Source organism: Neoarius graeffei, chromosome 1 (genome assembly GCF_027579695.1).
Source record: "Neoarius graeffei isolate fNeoGra1 chromosome 1, fNeoGra1.pri, whole genome shotgun sequence".
NCBI lineage: Eukaryota > Metazoa > Chordata > Actinopteri > Siluriformes > Ariidae > Neoarius > Neoarius graeffei.
In genome coordinates, this window is record NC_083569.1 from 102,966,787 (window position 1) to 102,980,431 (window position 13,645).

A 13,645-nucleotide genomic window follows, 5' to 3' on the forward strand; every position below is an offset into this window, starting at 1 on the left:
ATGGAAACAAGCTCCAGCTAACCAGCTACTTAACTGCTAGTAAACTAGGTTGCATTTAATTTTCAGTATCTGAATGTGGATGTGTGTCATATTCTCATTGGATTTTTTGTGTGTTTATTTGATTTTTTTTAATATACCACAACAACTAGGATTTTTAGACTCTAACAATTAAAGTTCATCTCTCTCATTAGGTAGCTAACCATTTAGCAGATCTCTAAACTTGCCCATATTTGTCACAAGGTGAAACAAATGGTATATCAGTTGCTGAGTTCTCATTTTATTTATGTAACAGTAGTCAAAATGTACTTTAAGAACCAAGATTTTTGAAATCAATCTTCTTTTTTTTTAAACAATACTATGGTCTCTGTTTTAAATTTAAAAATGTTAATTTTTACATATTTGAACTAAACACCAGTCTGTGTCATTGGAATGAGCTATCCAAGAGAAGTTGGGCATTTAAAAATTATATCTAGTTACAATGAGTTAAATTGAAATAGGGAAAGTAATGGAACATTTATGATCTATTGCATGTTTAATATATTGGACATACAAATTATTAAATTTACTGTCTTATAATTTGCTGTCATATTCTGAATACTATGAGAGTAAGAGAAGTTGGGTAATGGCTTGAGCTGCCTGAAGCAGTGAAAATTGTTAAATGTGTTTGCAGTGATTCCAGTGCTTTTGCTGTTTTGTGAGTGTGGAGATGCTACAACTCTTGATGGTTTCAAGGCCTTCCCCTATGAACAAAGCCAGCAACTTGTCATCTATTGCACTGAAGGCAAAGGAGAGCTTAAGGTAGTGTGTGTTATGCATTTTCAGGTTCTCAATTGGTACAGCTATTTAATAGCACTTCTACAACCCCAATTCCAAAAAAGTTGGGATGCTGTGTAAACTGTAAATAAAAACAGAATGTGATAATCTGCAAATCATGGAAATCCTATGTTTCATTGAAAATCATACAAAGACAACATGGCAAATGTTGAAAGTGAGAAATTTTTACTGTTTTTTGAAAAATATATGCTCATTTGAATTTGATGTCAGAAACACGTCAAAAAAGTTGGGACAGGGGCAATGTCAATAAGCTTTTCAGCCTGCAGCTGACTTCCTCCCCGGTGGGAGAGGTAATCCATCACCACCATCTGCGCCCCCAGCCTGTGGACCACCCTAAACCTAAAGGGCTGCAGAGGTAGATAAGAGCTGATCCATATGTTGGCATGGTCTGAACAGAGGATAAAGGAGTGCCTCAGTGGGTAGCACCGGAGGCTGAGGACCGCCCACTTGATGGCCAAACACTCCTTTTCAATGGCGCTGTACTTAGGCCCTGTCCACACGGCAACGGATTCAGGTGAATCTGATAAAATTTATCGTTTCGGCCTGGCGTCCACACGGCACCGGCGTTTTGGGTGCCCCAAAATGAAATCTTTTGAGAACGGGTTCCAGAGTGGAAAAATCTGGCAACGGCGCCATTGCGAAGTTGTCTGGATGAGTAGAATGGATTTGTTTACGATGACATCACAACCACATGACTAGAACAAGCAGCACTCTCGCGCGCATCATTCATAACAACAGAAATTGAAATTGTTTACACATTAACCTGACTGACCTGCCAGACAGACAATTTACACCTGCTTTGATGAACAGAAAGTACAGCCTTCCACACAAAGCAACAGTTACCGGACTATAATGGAGGCAGAGGGGAAAAGGGTCAGAAGACCCTTCAACAGACTGTTTTGTATGAACCACTGCATTGCATTCACTTTTGTATACAGCTTTTCTTTTAAATAAGCAAGTAACTGAACCATTTCTTGAATTTCTTTTTTTTTATTGGATAAGACTGCTTTTGGGCGGCACGGTGGTGTAGTGGTTAGCGCTGTTGCCTCACAGCAAGAAGGTCCGGGTTCGAGCCCCATGTCCAGCGAGGGCCTTTCTGTGTGGAGTTTGCATGTTCTCCCCGTGTCCGCGTGGGTTTCCTCCGGGTGCTCCGGTTTCCCCCACAGTCCAAAGACATGCAGGTTAGGTTAACTGGTGACTCTAAATTGACCATAGGTGTGAATGTGAGTGTGAATGGTTGTCTGTGTCAGCCCTGTGATGACCTGGCGACTTGTCCAGGGTGTACCCCGCCTTTCGCCCGTAGTCAGCTGGGATAGGCTCCAGCTTGCCTGCAACCCTGTAGAAGGATAAAGCGGCTAGAGATAATGAGATGAGAAGACTGCTTTTCAAAATGTTCACACACAATATAAAAAGTTATATAAATTATATAAAAATGCTTTTCAAAATGTTCACACAATAAGAAAATTGTTATATAAAACTATGCACACTAATAAAACTAATTTGTACACACAGAAGGCACGATTTCCTCTCGTAGTCACAGCCGCCATCTTGTTGTTGTGTGTTTGTTCCTGTGAGTGCTTCATGCCGGGTAGAAGAAGGGGTTTATGCGTGTAACAGACGTTGCATTGTGTTGTTCACCAGTCTTTTAATTCTGAAGAAATGAGACACAAATACACTGCTGAGGATGGGCTGCAAATGTCCAGTGCCATTGGCGCTTACATTTCCAAAACGAACTGAAAGAGGCCAGCGCCTCGTTCCCATAACTACCTGCGCTCTTAAAGGGCCAACACGGAATTTCCCCACCAGTACACACAATGGCAAGTGGAAAAAAATAAACCCGTTACATGCACATGCGTCCTACTTCTATTGTTCTGGTGTCTCCGATGGGACCGTCTTACAGCGCACGTAGAGGTGTGGCATGTGTATTGCATCATTTTCAGCAAGCATTGCATTGCTATATGTATCTGATATTTTACTGATCCGTTGCCCATGTGGACGCGATATCTTTTTTACCCGCTAAAAAAAAAAATCTCGTTGTCGTGTGGATGTAGCCTTAGTCTCTCACCCAGAGAGTTTCCGACTAATCTACAGCACTGGGCGCTCCTCCCCCTGCACCATCTGGATCAAAACAACCCCCAGCCCTCTGTCCAATGCATCAGTCTACAAAAAAAGGGGAGATAGACGTCAAGGGAGTGTAATAGTGGCCCACAACAAAAGTGCAGCCTTTACCTAGGTGAAAGCCCATTGGCATGGCTCTGTCCATTGGACTGGATCTAGTGCCCCTTTTGAGAGCAACAACGAGAGGCCTTTATTTATCACACATACTCTCAAGCAGAGACTTAGCACACAGTGAAATTCCTCCTCTGCATTTAACCCATCTGAAGCAGTGAACAAACACCCTATGATAAATCTACAATAATAGCCAGCCAGCCCCAGGAACTATCTCACCCCTTTTAGGTCTTGGGCCTCAGACAAGTCACAATTGTTTCAATCTTGTAAATTTGGGGATGCACCTACCCCTGACCCAAGTGGAAACCCAGATACCATACTTCCACACACCCAATTGCACACGCCTACGAGTTAGCTGTGAGCCCCTTGTGCCTCAATGACTCCAGAACAGCCCTGAGGTGTTTTACATGCCGTGGCCAATCATTGCTCTCTCTCATTATATATATATACACAATTCTGTCCTCGAGATAGCGCATGAGACGTTGGAATGTTGCTGGGCCCCCGAATAACCTGAACAGAAGGGTAACAAAGGGGTGGAAAAGGCTGTTTTTTCATGGGAAAGGGGAGTCAAGGGAATTGTGGGTGGTAGAAATGGGCAACTGGACTTGCTTGAAGATTCTTGAAAACGTTTCACCTCTCATCCAAAAGGCTTCCTCAGTTCTGTCTGACTAATAGGGAGTATCAGATATTTATCCTCTCCTGGATCAGAATCAGAATTCTGATGACCAGCTCATCTAAGGTGTCATTGAGGCATCGTGTTGGTGTGGGTCACTGGAGGCTGGGTGTGAACGGCGAGTCATTAGGGTGATCAAAGGATTGTCTGTTAGGGTGATCAATGGCAATCTGACTCTCTCTGTCCTCCTGTGAGTGACTGAAAACAGCTGGGTCCTGGCGTACACCCAGCCGTCTGGGAAGAGTGTCCAATACCGCCTTGTAGATGGTTGACAAATGATGTCTTAGACCCCCACCTCTGTTCAGTGATGGCTGTTCCAGGTTGACAAAAATGGCTTCTTTAACTCCTCGCTCATACCAACGATCCTCTCTGGCTAAAATGCGTACATTACAATCCTGAAATGAGTGTCCTTTGTTGTTAAGATGAATGTAGACAGCCGAGTCCTGGCCTGAGGAGCTGGCTCTCCTGTGTTGGGCCAAGCACCTGTATAGCGGTTGTTTGGTCTCACCAATATACGAATCCATGCAATTCTCACTGCACTGAATTGCATACACTACGTTGTCCTGTTTGTGTCTGGGTATTCTGTCCTTAGGGTGGACCAGTTTCTGCTTCAGGGTGTTACTGGGTCTGAAATGTACCGGAATGTTGTGTTTGTAGAAGATCCTCCTGAGTTTCTCAGATAGACCAGAAATGTAGGGAATGACAATGTTCTTGCGTTTGTTCCTGTCATCATCCTTGTCAGTTATGTTCCTTTTTATGCTCTTTAGGAAAGCTCAGTTGGGATAGCCGCAATTCTGAAGTGCTTTCTTGATATGATTCTGCTCCTTCTCTTTTCCCTCTCATGTTGTAGGAATGTTCTGAGCCCTGTGTTGCAAGGTCCTAATGAACCCCAATTTATGTTCCAGTGGGTGGTGAGAGTCGAAAAGTAGGTACTGGTCTGTGTGTGGGGGTTTCCGGTAGACCTCGACACTAAGGCTTCTGTCTTGTCTAATGTGTACATCACAATCCAAGAAGGCTAGATTATTCCCACGGACATCCTCCCGAGTGAAGTTAATGTTGCTATCCACTGCATTGATGTGTTTCGAGAAAGCTTCCACCTCCTGGATTTTGATTTAAACCCAGGTATCATCCACATATCTAAACCAATGGCTGGGAGCAACTCCTGCAAAAGTGGTCAAAGCTATATGTTCCACTTCCTCCATGTATAAATTGGCCACAATAGGGGACACTGGTGATCCCATGGTGCATCCATGCTTCTGTCTGTAGAAACTTTCATTAAACTGGAAATAAGTGGTAGTCAGGCAGAGGTCAAGCAGGGTGCAAATCTGATCCGTGGTGAGTTTCGTTCTATCCAGTAAGGAGCTATCCTGAAGGAGTCGTTGGTATGAACCTGGGTATGAACCTGAAGTTTCAATCAAACCTTCCTCTTCCCTCCTCCAAGTTTGTGCCTGCTTGCATCTTTATTCAAAGGGATAACAGAAAATTTACTTCACAAGCCAACATTTATTTAACTTCTGGTATGTCAGCTGTAGTTGACTCTTAATTGCAGATTTGGTAGCTAGTTCCCTGTGCCGCCCTACTTTATTTAACTGACAAAAGTACAAAGAAAATATTTTCAATAGTTTTATTGACCAACTTAATTGTATTTTGTAAATATAAATGAAGTTAGAATTTGATGCTTGCAACACACTCAAAAAAAAAAAAGTTGGGAGAGAGGAAAGGATCGTGGTAAGCATTTTGTGCATTGTGAAATAACAAATCACAGATCTTTGTTTTTAGTGCATTTTGGAAAATATCCCAACTTTTCTGGAAATGGGGTTATTAATAATGTACACAAGTGCAGCCACCTGATTAGCTATCATAAGCTTAAAAGTCCAAAAAAAAAAAAAAAAAGGTTAAGTTTTATTGTACATGGGCAGCCAATATAGCTTCCAGGATGTGATAAATTTGTTGATAGCCAGGTACCAGAAGTGAAGTGTAGCCAATGTAAACATACTTGTAAGCCTAGATTTAGTCAGTTGAAAAAGAGTATTCTTCAAGTCAGTATGGACAGTGGAGAAACCGGATATCTGTATGAACCTCAGAAAAAGAACAAACAGCATCTGGTAAATGATTTCAGCAGCAAATCATCAGATGATTCTCATGATGAAATCCGTGGTGCTTTGCAAGTGCAAAGTTGGGAAGGCAGGAAAAAGGGTTCAGCAGCTATCTGGTGATGATGTGGAAAGTGTGCCAAGCAGAAAACTGATATTGAATGTGTTTGTTGTAAAGACCACGACCTTTTATGTGATACAATACAGGCACAGTCATTGAATTCTTTCATCTCATACTAGTGATATATCTATCTACTTACTGTGTGAATACAGGTATAGACATGCAATGTGCCACAATTGTTTGTTTATTTGGTCTAAATATAGGCTAATGACAGCTTGAAGCTGAGTGCGAGTTTATAGCAGAGCGGAATAAAGCATGGAGCACCAGACAATGAAATTTAGATCTTTATGTAAGATAGATGTTTTTTTTTTTTTTTATCCAGTGCTTATTTTTAAATCTGCATTTCACAAAATAATAAGAATTATTTTCTAACACTATAGTTTGATGTTTGTTTGAATGTTCTTTGTTTGAATGGTTTGTCTGCCGGTTGGGATGTAGCTCCGGACCTAGTTTTGGGTGTCGGTTTCCTTCAGGTCTTGGTCCGCTATGGGTGATGCCTGTGCTACTTGCTGTGGACTGTAGTGAGCTCATTGCTCTTTTAACATCAGGGTTGTCCAGCACTCTGTGTGGCAATGCTTCTGTGCTTGGAACGGTGTTCCGAGCAATGTTTCCCAGTGGCGTTGTGGTAGCTGTGCAGATGGTTTGGGACATATAAGTGCTCTGTGTGGCGGTGCTTCTGTGCTCACTTTGTGGATCTATGGCATGGTGTTCCGGGCAATGTTGCCTGGTGGCGTCGCAGCGGCTATGCAGGCTATGTGGGATTTACTTTCGTTGCACCTTCTGGTGGGACTGTGGGTAGTTACACCATTGGAATTGCACGCTGACCCTTTTTTGGTGGACTTTTTTTTTTTTGTAATTGTTAAGTGACCTTGGGTGTGAGAAAGGCGTTATATAAGTTGAACTAATTGTTAATTATTATTAACACATTTTACATTCCTTGGGAGCTCCACTTTTAGCCAGTGCCTAAATACATACATACATACATTGAATGTCTATACTATTCTAGTTTATTGGCTTGCATGGCCTGAATCCTTTTTCTGTGGATAGTGTCGGAATATTGTTGGCACAGCATCAGGTTTGAGTCTAGCACGACCTGCGTAGCCCAAGAACTCGGCCTGTAGATTCTTTTCAAAGCGATCAGGCTCAAAATGCTCCTCGCAACCAACAGAATTTCTCCCAAAGAAGAGGGTTTCTAAAGTGTGGCCTGTTCCCAAATTGTGTCGCCACTGTTTAGCAAGTCGACAATGTTGCTCGGTTGTCAGCAATAGAAGACAGAAAAAATGCTTTCCCTTATGATGTTTGTTATTTTTGCAACCAGAAGCTTTACACTGCTGTTTTTCAAAAATGTTTTGTACATCCGGCTATATTGCGTTGTCGGGAGCAGCAACCCAACTAAGATACAAGAAACCTTGAGTGTGCAGGAACACAAACGAATTTTAAAGCACTGCTTTATGCAACGCAGTGTGACAATACAGGGTAGTCAAAATGCATTTGTGTAAAATGTTTATTTTTTGCTGTGGGCATTCTTTAAGATCACAAACAATGAATAAGAAGCCAAACAGGATTTGCCCTTGAAGATGGCAGATTTTATTTGGATCACAAGGATCAATATGTTCAAGCTACATAGCAAAAGGTAAACATTACTATGTGTAAAACAATAAAAACAAAACATTAAATGGCTGCTTAAAACTAAGATGTTGCTTCTTGAGTTAACCAGAAAAAAGACTGTTGAAAAGAGGAAGAAAGTTTCAGTCACTACTAGCTTTCTACTTTTTTTGTGATGGTAGATATGTGATTTTCAGACAGAGACATTAATCATTATGTCTGTGGCTGCATTAGACAGTTTGATGTTGTACACTATCTTTAGCACCACCCACATATCCATGCTCGACTCACATGGGATCTAGACAAACAAAGTAACCAAATTCAGGACGAGAAGCTTGTCTGGAGGATTATTGCTAATTCACAGACCACACCACCCAGGGGCAAAGTGCTGTAATTGATTGCAACTTGCCTCATGGTTAAAATTTTTGGATATCAACCGTGCCAAAGACATCCATCACTGGGAGTCCAGGAGAGTGTAATTGCTCTTGAAAGAACTGACTATGTTTACAATGTAGATTATTATTATTTTTTAATTCTAGCTGGGGCGGCACGGTGGTGTAGTGGTTAGCGCTGTCGCCTCACAGCAAGAAGGTCCTGGGTTCGAGCCCCGGGGCCGGCGAGGGCCTTTCTGTGTGGAGTTTGCATGTTCTCCCCGTGTCCGCGTGGGTTTCCTCCGGGTGCTCCGGTTTCCCCCACAGTCCAAAGACATGCAGGTTAGGTTAACTGGTGACTCTAAATTGACCGTAGGTGTGAATGTGAGTGTGAATGGTTGTCTGTGTGTCGGCCCTGTGATGACCTGGCGACTTGTCCAGGGTGTACCCCGCCTTTTGCCCGTAGTCAGCTGGGATAGGCTCCAGCTTGCCTGCGACCCTGTAGAAGGATAAAGCGGCTAGAGATAATGAATGAATGAATGAATAATTCTAGCTGTGTAAGTGTTGTTGAAATCCGACCAAAATTATATGGTAAACTGCAGTGTTCTATCTCCCTCTTTCCTCAGGAACTACCACTGCTATCTCAGATACCCATTGACAGCAGCGGGAAATTCGAAGCTCAATGGCAAACAACTGAAAACTGGAGAAAGTATAGACGGGAATCTGAAGAGCAATACATAAATCACCAGTGGCATGTCAACCAGTATGAGGGTGCCTATGTTGAAAATGCAATTGTAAATGGAAGACATTCTGAAAATGTTACAGTGGACACCCTTGAAAGCATGGCTTTAACCGAGACCTTGTTAGGCAACTACTTTGTAAAGGTTAGTATTTTTTCACAACCCAAAAGAGAACAGAACCTTAATACAGAATAACTGCATGTTATGCATTTATTAGTCTCACGGTGCAGACATGATCTCAAAGTAGTGGCAGTGTATAACCACAAACATACACACTGTAATCCAAGATGGCTGAGAAATTGTGTCTTGATTGGAAATTGAGTTGAGATTTAGAGAGTGCCTGTTGGCACAGTGTGTTGTTCACATTCATTCATTCATTCATTCATTCATTCATCTTCAATAAGCACTCCATCCTGGTATGGATCACAGTGGATTTGGAGCCTGGGTGTGAGGCGTAAATACTCCCTGAATGGAACACCAGTCCATCCGAGGCCACCATGCACACACTCAAATCACATACTTATTCACAACTAGGAGCAATTTAGAATAGACATTCCACCTACCAGCATGTGTTTAAAGAGGTAGGAGGGAAAAAAAGAGAGAACCAGTGGGACAGCTACATGGGCAAGAACATGGAAAACTCAGTGGGAATCTCAGGAGCTGTGAGGGCCCAATGCTACCTACTCTATTACAGTGCTACCCTGTTTGTGCTCAATCTCACCATAATTCACTGCCAAGTTTTTGAAAGGCTGTCCCTTGAAATGTGTTCTTTTAGAGAGAAGACTATGCCTTCATAACATTTAATTTCACTTTATGGCAAAGGATTTAGGTGGAATATTAGTTTTCACATATACACAAACGCTGCGAATACATTTCAAAAATAAAAAGTTTCTGAAGGTGTCTTTTTACATCTACAAAAGATGCAAAAAAAGAATTAAATTCCATGAAAAGAACCTCCAAAAACTGTTTAAGGTTTTTTTTTTTTTTCATATCCTGCTATTTGATTGAAGCCTACAAAGAATTTGTTTGGTCTGACAGGTTGACTGATGAAGTTGGTGTTGTGTTTTCTTTTTTACTCTCTAGCTGGACCAATCTGATCTTATTTTGAGTGTAAATGTAGTTGTTATCTGCTGTGTGAATGAGACATAGTTTAGCAGTGTTGAGTTCTGATGTCCTGTGTGTTGTTGCAGAAAGCACTGGATATAGTGAAGCAGGAGGCTACTGCAAACGAGCTGCTGAGGTTTGATGATGAAACCTGCAACTCAGTCACAGGCTCCTTAGAGGACCTCTGTGACTATATAGATGATAAAGATGATCTGGATTTCCTTGATGACCTCGGGCCTCAGTTCAAAAGGCTTGCTGAGATTTGCTGTGGCTCAGCCATTGAATTCGAGGCCAGCTCCACTTCCATGCCTCCCAAAATGGTCTCATCCAGTTCACAAGTGGGTGTCAAAGTAGAAGAAGCTGTTGGTGGTGTCCACAGTAAGGCGACCCCTGTTTCTGCATCCAGCTACTCCTCCACTATGCAAAACGCCCAAACTACAAATTATAGAGAGAGTATTATCAGTGGAGGCACCACATCAGCAACCACCATAGGCCAAACGCTGCTCGTACAGCAGCCACCTGTCTACGTTTCCCCTACCCCTATGTATGTGGTGGAACAACAACATCCCACCCTTTTTTTGGCTTCTGGTCCAGTACCAGGTGTTCAAGAAAGCAATGTGGTGCTGGTGGAGAAAGAGGGTACCAACATGGTAATGGCTGCCCAGTACACCCTTCCCAGGCTGGGGTTGCAGCAAGCACATACTAAAGTGCTGGTGGATCCAGGTATTGGAGGCACAGTGGTGCATGGGTTCTCAGGCCACCCTGAGCCTCAGGGCACTATTTCTGGTACCTTTCAGGTTGTAGACAGCATGGAGCCTCTACATGTGGTGCAGAGCTTCTCGCACTCCAGCATCAACAAGAATCAGAGTATGAAGGCCCAAGGGGAAAGTGGAGGGCTCATGGCTTTTGGAAATGCATCAGTTATCCCAAGTGCCCTTTCAATGTCACAGTAAGATGTGTCCCTGTTTATTGTGTCAAATGGTAGCACTCACAAAGAGATGACAGAGGAAAGGGTTTCAGTTGTCGAGAAAAGTTTCCAGTCAAGCTCCACCTCCTAATGCCTTGACAAAGATACTCAACATTCTACGTGCAGACCCTTATTTTCATGATTCAGCCGTTTGTTCTGTGAAGAACATCCCACAAACCTGATTAACCAGAAGATCAAATTTACACTTAATAAAGAGAAACATGAACAATTTTTCAAGATCCATGAATTAATTGAGAGAGATGGGCATAATTAGTCAAATAATGTCACATATCTGTGAGGCTGTTTGTTATAAAAGTTTAATCAGGATTGAGTAATTGGGAAATTGTTTGTAGTGGCAGTGTGTTCGAGTATTCAGCTTGAATATCCATCACTAATAATGATCAGGACAGGCTTTTTAGGAGGTTTTGATATCCTGATGTGTATTTCCTGTAACTTAGATGGGTATCAACCATTACATGTATCATCAGTTTATTTCTCACTTCAGATAACAGATAGTGAGTTTTGTTTGTTTGATTGATTGATTGTTTCTCTGTTACTTTTATATTTCTAACCCAGTAATGGAAATAGATTGCAAGATTGTGTGCTTTTGGTATCTGACCTGGGTAAATTTGTGCTGTAAGCATGCTAAATATCTCTTCATGTGCCAGAATAAACAGGAAGCCATGCTCTGTGTCTTCTTTCGAATTTGAAACCAGTTTTTCTATAAAAGACAAGAACGTTCCCTCCCTAACCTGTATTTGAAGATGTTATCTGTAGATGGAAATATTCACCTGTGGGTTTTTTTAAGCAAATTATGGTGTCAAGCTGGGTGTTGTCCAAGACTATGACACTGTCCGTCATGTTCATCTCAGTTTATCAGCAATCAGATCGACTGTATCCCAAACAATACACTGTAGACCAGGGGTCTCCAACCTTTTTCCCACAGAGAGCTACTTTTAGAAAATAAAAATGACGGAGAGCTACTCATGTTTTTTTTTTTTTTATATATTATGCGAGACATTTATTCATACAACTATCACACACTTCAACCTGGCTGTCTTAAATGTGTTTGCATGAACATTTGCAAAATACTGCCAACACTCTCACACTCAAAATATAGAAAATGTTACTCAATATCAGTATGCATGTCTGCATTTCTTTATCTTTTTTTTTAACTGCAAACCTACTAATAAAGTCACTTAAACACAGGCCTCTAACACTCACTTTGTGCATTAACATATGCTAAATTTAAATTTGAACATCAGCATGTGTAGCATTTATGCATTTCTTTATCTGTTCAACTATCACACACCCACTATGAATCATTTTTTGCATTAAAACAAAACACTAACATCCAATACTCCAGTCTCATTCCTTTAGTTTGCCCACACCACTCTTTCCATCATTTATCCACTAGCTTAGGCTTAAACAAGCACTGTTTTAGTGAGACACTTGACACTGCATGGAGCCAACAAGAGAGCTATATGCTGGAATGTACCCACTTAGGTTCACTCTTAAGGAGTCTTTCAAATGTTCATCAGTGAGTCTTGTTCTGAGTTTAGACTTCATGACATTCATGTCAGAAAAGGCAGATTCACAAAGGTAGGTAGACCCAAACAAAGCAGCTATCTTCAGAGCTGCTTGACACATATTCCTATATTTTTCTGGCTCAGCCAAGGTCCAGAAATGCTTTGCATATTGATGAGATTTCAACTGGATGTCATTCTGGAGGTTTAAAAGTTCAATTTCAATTTCAACTGGATTGACACAGAAAAATTCTGCCATCTTTCCAGAAATCTCACTTATGTCCACATCCATGAATGGGTTGGCGATAAATGTCACACAAGGCTCAAGTCTCTCAAAGTCTCTGAATCTGTCTGCAAACTCCTGTCCAAGCCTAATCAAGAGGTCACAGTACTTTCCTGTGTTCAAAACACTCTGCGCATCTTCATGGGTTTCCAGAACCTTTGAGATGGAGGGGAAGTGTTGGAATCTTTTGGCATTTAACTGCTGGACGAAAAAGGCCAGTTTTGCGCTGAATGCATTAACAGCGCTGATCATGTTAAGCACGTCTTTGTCTTTTCCTTGCAACTCTAAGTTCAAATTATTCATTTTCTCTGTTACATCTGTCAAAAACGCAAGATCAAGAACCCACTCTGTATCAGCTAACAGTGTGGCATCTTCCTGCCTCTCTTCCAAGAAAACCTTGATTTCATCCAGCAAGGAAAAAAATCGTTGCAGTACCTTACCCTTGCTGAGCCATCGGACGTCAGTGTGGAGCAGGAGATCTCCATACGCCGCATCGCATTCCTCCAGGAGTTGTTTGAATGTCCTGTGTTGCTTAGCCTTTGCTCTAATGGAGTTGACAATCTTAACAACCGGCTTCATGACATGTTCAAACCCCATGACCTTTGCACAGATGGCCTGTTGGTGAATTATACAATGATAGTCCAGAAATGTAGGAAAATCTGGGTCCAATTTGCATTGAGCAATAAATCCAGCGTGATGACCAGTCATTGCGGGTGCTCCGTCAGTGGTTATGGACACCAGTTTTTCAAGAGGTATCTTGTGTTCTGTGAAGTAGTTCTTCACGGCATTGTAGATATCGACTCCCCTCGTAGTAGTTTTAAGTGGAAGTAAAGTCAAAAACTCTTCTTTCACAGTGAAATCATCAAAAGCCATCCGAATGAAAAGCGCCAGTTGAGCTGTATCACTCGCGTCAACAGACTCATCACACTGGATTGAAAACCATTTACAGCGATTAATGTCAATTTCCAACTGTCTTGCAGCGTCCGAAGACAGTGCAGACACTCTCCTTGCTATTGTATTAGCACCAAGTTGTACATCGGCAAAAGCAGACAAAATCTCTGTCTTACATTTATGGTCCTTGAATAACGTTTCAGCCACC

At 41.8% G+C, this 13,645-nt stretch overlaps 1 protein-coding gene across 1 annotated transcript in view; it reads left to right on the top strand.

The window, feature by feature from the left end:
* LOC132879137 (desmoglein-2-like protein) overlaps nt 1-11,449 on the top strand; it is a 98,332-nt gene extending 86,883 nt beyond the window's left edge. The window contains exons 12-14 of the mRNA XM_060913710.1: nt 671-798; nt 8,553-8,810; nt 9,857-11,449. Of these exons, the coding sequence (XP_060769693.1) occupies nt 671-798; nt 8,553-8,810; nt 9,857-10,723 (1,253 nt within the window). The 3' untranslated portion in view covers nt 10,724-11,449. The remainder of the gene's footprint in view (nt 1-670; nt 799-8,552; nt 8,811-9,856) is intronic.
* Nucleotides 11,450-13,645: the final 2,196 nt, after the last annotated feature.